Source organism: Bison bison, unplaced genomic scaffold (assembly GCF_000754665.1).
Source record: "Bison bison bison isolate TAMUID 2011002044 unplaced genomic scaffold, Bison_UMD1.0 scf7180017864485, whole genome shotgun sequence".
In the NCBI taxonomy this organism is placed as follows: domain Eukaryota; kingdom Metazoa; phylum Chordata; class Mammalia; order Artiodactyla; family Bovidae; genus Bison; species Bison bison.
In genome coordinates this window covers 5,625,731-5,630,815 of record NW_011495045.1, presented here as the reverse complement: position 1 = coordinate 5,630,815, position 5,085 = coordinate 5,625,731, and the positions used below count along the sequence as shown (strand labels likewise).

Below are 5,085 nucleotides of genomic sequence, written 5' to 3'. Positions count from 1 at the left end.
GCCCTGTCCCCCAGCTCGGGCCCTTGCTGCTAGTGGAGAAACCTGGAGTGCAGGTCTGTGCGGCTTCCGCCCCAGGCCCAGGATTAGTTGGAGAGAGCAAAGAACACCTTGTATGGCTGTCCCTCACAGCTTCAGTCCCCCCAGGGTCTCGGCCCTTTACTCTTCTGTGTGGGGCCCAGCACTCTCCACACCAGTAGCCTCCTCTCTGTCCAAACTGGGGGGCTACAGGTTAAGACTGCGCCAGGGAGCTGTCAGCGAATGGAATTGGAGGACGCGGTGATGTCCTTTGCACATAGTAGCCTCTGGGCATTTGAACAGACCGGGAAATGAATAAAAGCCGTGGAAAGTAATGACCTTGTTAGGAAAAGAAAGGGGAGAAGGAAATGGCAACCCACTCCTGTATTTTTGCCTGGAGAGTCCCGTGGACAGGGGAGCCTGGTGGACTACTGTCCGTAGGGTCGCTCAGAGTTGGACACGACTGAAGCGACTTAGCAGCAGCAGCAGGAAAAGAAAAAAAAAAAGAACGAAAGCTTGTGGCCTTCAACTGAACAATTTGTTGGTTTGGGATAAGCAGAGTGTCACAGATGCCAAAGAAGAAGTGGACGTAATGACTAACGTTGATTAAGGTCTTAATTCGTTCTTCACTTATTCTACGCAGAACAATTAACGGTTCACCCTTTTAGGTGACTAACTCAAGTGCTTTGGTGTCTCTTGCCGTGTTGTCCTTTTTGTCTAGTTTTAGTTCTTCTAGTTAGCATGTCCTTCCTATCACATACTTGTGTTTCTGAGCAGGTTATCTGGGAACAAAGCCGGACAAGTCTGGGCACCAGAAGGATCTACTGCTTTCAAGTGTTTGCTCTCAGCAAGATTATGTGCTGCCCTGCTGAGCAACATCTCGGACTGTGACGAAACATTCAACTACTGGGAACCAGTAGGTGATTTCTCTAGTTTTCTTTTTTTGTTCTCAATTTCACTGCTTGGGTCCTTGTTATTAATCAAGATACAAATGATATACAATGTTGAGTTCAGTCAGTCGGTCGTGTCGGACTCTTTGCACCCCCATGAACTGCAGCACGCCAGGCCTCCCTGTCCATCACCAACTCCTGGAGTTCACCCAAACCCATGTCCATCAAGTCGGTGATGCCATCCAACCATCTCATCCTCCTGACTACTAGTAAAATGACTTGATTTTCACTTCTGTATTCTAAACTGATGATTTACCTACTATTGAAGGATATAGGAATTTGGCAGTTACACAAAACAGTATAATTTGTAATTTTCTTAAAACATTTTAAAAATCAAAATAATACTTTGAGGTAGTTTAAAAATATTAAGTGCAAAAGAAAAGCAGTAACTCTATTTTCTATATCTTGTGTACAAACACCTGTCCCCAGAGGCAACGACTTTCTTTAAATTTTTTGGCTTTTTTTTTTTTTTTTTTTACTGATGTTTACTAAAATAAACAATGTTACTGCATACTATGCTTATATTGCTGTTTCTTGATTTATACATTTATAAGTCTGTTGGACACTCTTTTATAGGAAATTCAGAGGTGAAATTTTCTGATCACATTTTGCATAAAAAAATAAATGCTTAGTGTAGGTAGTTTTAGAAAAATATAAGATATTGAGCTTTCCTGTTTTGTCTAAAGAGTATTTTTTTTAAAAAAATAAGTAGAGGATAAAATCTGAGCTTTCAATGTTGGCCAAACGATAGTCTTACAAGATTTATAGTATCTTAATATATCAGTATTGGGTCATTTTGATTCTTATCCATCCATTAGTTGCAAATCTTGTTGACAATTTCAGCATTTTTGTGTACCTTTGTCTACTTAATATTTTTGCTTAGAAACTTTACCTGCAACCTCTTAACAAGAAGTTTTGGCCAATATAACCCTGAATCCATTCATTTTGTACTTTCAGACACACTACCTCATCTATGGGAAGGGGTTTCAGACTTGGGAATATTCTCCAGCTTATGCCATTCGCTCGTATGCTTACCTGTTGCTTCATGCCTGGCCAGCTGCATTTCATGCGAGAATTTTACAAACGAATAAGGTAAGAGCAGGCCAACTTGGAAGCAATCACAACTGATGAAGAGGTGGGTGAGTCTCTGGAACAGTTTTGTGAAAAAGACAAAATGTATTGGTTGTTAAGACAGGACTTTTTTTTGAAGAAGAATCATTTATTCATTATTCAACAAATATTAATGGAGCAACTTGTATTTGGTAGATGGTTTGTTAAGTGCTGTAAGTTTAACAGTGATCAATCCCCTCCCTCATGAAATCCAGTGAGGAAGACGAACATGGAACAAGTAATTATAAATGCAGTGGGTCTTGGAGGAAAAGTACAATGTGTGATAGGTTAGCGTATTAGGAGAGCTTAGTGTAAATAAAATACTGAAGGATAATTAGGAGTTAACCGAGACCTAACCTGATTACCTTTCAGAAATTTGACTGTGATGTGTCTTTAGTGTGGATTTCTTTGGGTTTATCCTGTTTGGAGTTTATTCAACTTCTTCAATTTTTAGGCTTATGTGTTTTTCAAATTTGGGAAGATTTTGACTGTTACTATTATTTTTTTTAGTAGTTTTTCAATCCTGTCATGTTTCTCCTCTGCTGAGACTCCAATGATGTGGATGTTAGATCTTTTATTATAGTCTCATGGGTCCCTGAAGCTCTCTCCATTTTTTTTTTTTTTCCAGTCTGTTTTCTCTGTGTTCAGATTGAACAATTTCTATCTTAGGTTTTCCAGTTCACCAACACTTTCTTCTGTCCCCTCCATTCTGCTATTGAGTCTATCCATTGAGCTTTTATTTTGATTATTGGATTTTATCAGTTCTTAAATTTCAATTTGATTTTTCTTTTTATCTTCTGCTTATTTACTGAGACTCTATTGTTTCATTTGTTCCCAGTATGTTTTTAATTGCTTGTTGAAGTATTTTTACAATGGCTCCTCTAAAACTTTGTCAGATAATTCTAATATCTCATCTTGTTTTAGGTATCTATCGATTGACTTTTTCCCTTCAGGTTGAGATTTTCCTGTTTGACAAACAATATTTAGTTGAAACTTGGACATTTTGGGTACTACAGTATGAGATTCTGGATCTTATTCATGGGCCCAGCAAGCTTCCTCTGCACTATTCTGCTTTTCTTATTTAAGCCTCTCTTTTAGCTGGCTTCTTTTGATACCACTACAGCAAGAAAAAGGAGAGGGTTCTCCAACTGTTACTGCCAATTAGGGCTTGAGGTTTGCATTCCCCACTGGTCCTCCACGGATACCACCCAAGTGGTCAGGGTGGATATGCCTCATTACTGCTAGGTTTGAGGGAAGCAGAGTCCAAGATCTCCAAGTGGTCTTCACTGACACTGTGCCGGGAGAGGGAGCTCCTTACCACTGTCAAGGAGTCCTTGTCTCCTACCTGACCTTTGATGGTGGAAGTGGAGCCACATTATTTTCTGGGGTGCTTGGCTGGATTAGAGTGGTTATTGTCTAAAAGTTTCTTTCTTGCTGGGCTACCCCTTTCTTGGTCTTATGGCTAGATAGAGCAGGCCTTGATTGTTGTTTTTATGTCTGTGTACATTGGCATTTCTAGTTTACAACTTCTTTAGTTCCAAGTCTGGAACATAGAAGACCAGAGGAAAACCCAGGGAACTTACCACCATGTTGTTCCTCAGGTCCAAAGACCCTAGCCAATAGGTCTGATGCTTGGAGGAGAGCGTGAGTGGTGGAGTGGATTAGATGAGACTGAGAGGAAGAGGCCAGGCTTTAGGCAATTAGACTTTCTTTTTTTTCAAGTGTATTATGAAACCATCAAAAGTTTTTGACAGAGGAGAGACATGATTGCGTTTCCTTTTTAAAATAATCGGAAAGGTAGCATCTGTAGAAGGTGATAGAACTCTATTCCTCTGTCCCTAACTAGTATCAAATTTCTGATTTTTTTTTGAACTTATTTGTCAAAGGAAAGATATACAGGAAGAGAGACTTAGTAACAAAATAACAATGCATGTGTGCGTGCATCCTCAGTTGATTCAGTTGTGTCTGATTCTTTGCAGCCCTATGGACTGTAGCCCACCAAGCTCCTCTGTCCATGGGATTCTCCAGGTAGAGTACTGGAGTGGGATACCATGCCCTCCTCCAGGGAATCTTCACAGCCAGGGGATCAAACCCACGTTTCTTGCTCTCCTGCATTGCAGGCAGATTCTTTACCCGCTGAGCCACCTGGGAAACCCCAGAGAGAAATAACAATATGCAGAGCTTAAAATTTCCATTTCCACTTGGATTTCCACTATCACTTCAAATTGTAGCTTCTAGAGTCCCAACTGCAGCATCATAATTCAGAGTAGTAAAGGGTAGATTGTTGCTGAAAGACAGTTTAGTTCAGTTCAGTTCAGTAGTTCAGTTGTGTCTGACTCTTTGCAACCCCATGTACTGCAGCATGCCAGGCCTCCCTGTCCATCACCCAACTCCTGGAGTTTACTCAAACTCATGTCCATTGAGTCGATGATGCCATCCAACCATCTCATCCTCTGTCATCCCCTTCTCCCGCCTTCGATCTTTTCCAGCATCAGGGTCTTTTCAAATGAGTCAGCTCTTCGCATCAGGTGGCCAAAGTATTGGAGTTTCAGCTTCAGCATCAGTCCTTCCAATGAATATTCAGGACTGATTTCCTTTAGAACAGACTGGTTGGATCTCCTTGCAGTCCAAGGGACTCTCAAGAGTCTCCTCCAGCACCACAGTTTGAAAGCATCAGTTCTTTGGCACTCAGCCTTCTTTATGGTCCAACTCTCACATCCATACATGACTACTGGAAAAACCATAGCCTTGACTAGATGGACCTTTGTTGACAAAGTGATGTCCCTGGTTTTTAATAAGCTGTCTAGGTTGGTCATAACTTTTCTTCCAAGGAGCAAGCGTCTTTTAATGTTATGGCTGCAGTCACCATCTGCAGTGATTTTGAAGCCCCCCCAAAATAAAGTCTGTCACTATTTCTACTGTTTCCCCATCTATTTCCCATGAAATGATGGGACCAGATGCCATGATCTTAGTTTTCTGAATGTTGAGTTTTAAGCCAACTTTTGCACTC

General features: G+C 40.9%; 1 protein-coding gene across 1 annotated transcript in view; it reads left to right on the top strand.

Annotated features, from left to right (window-relative positions):
• ALG9 (ALG9, alpha-1,2-mannosyltransferase) overlaps positions 1-5,085 on the top strand; it is a 110,749-nt gene that overhangs the window by 427 nt on the left and 105,237 nt on the right. The window contains exons 2-3 of the mRNA XM_010862931.1: positions 793-931; positions 1,923-2,057. Coding sequence (XP_010861233.1) covers positions 793-931; positions 1,923-2,057 — 274 coding nt within the window. The remainder of the gene's footprint in view (positions 1-792; positions 932-1,922; positions 2,058-5,085) is intronic.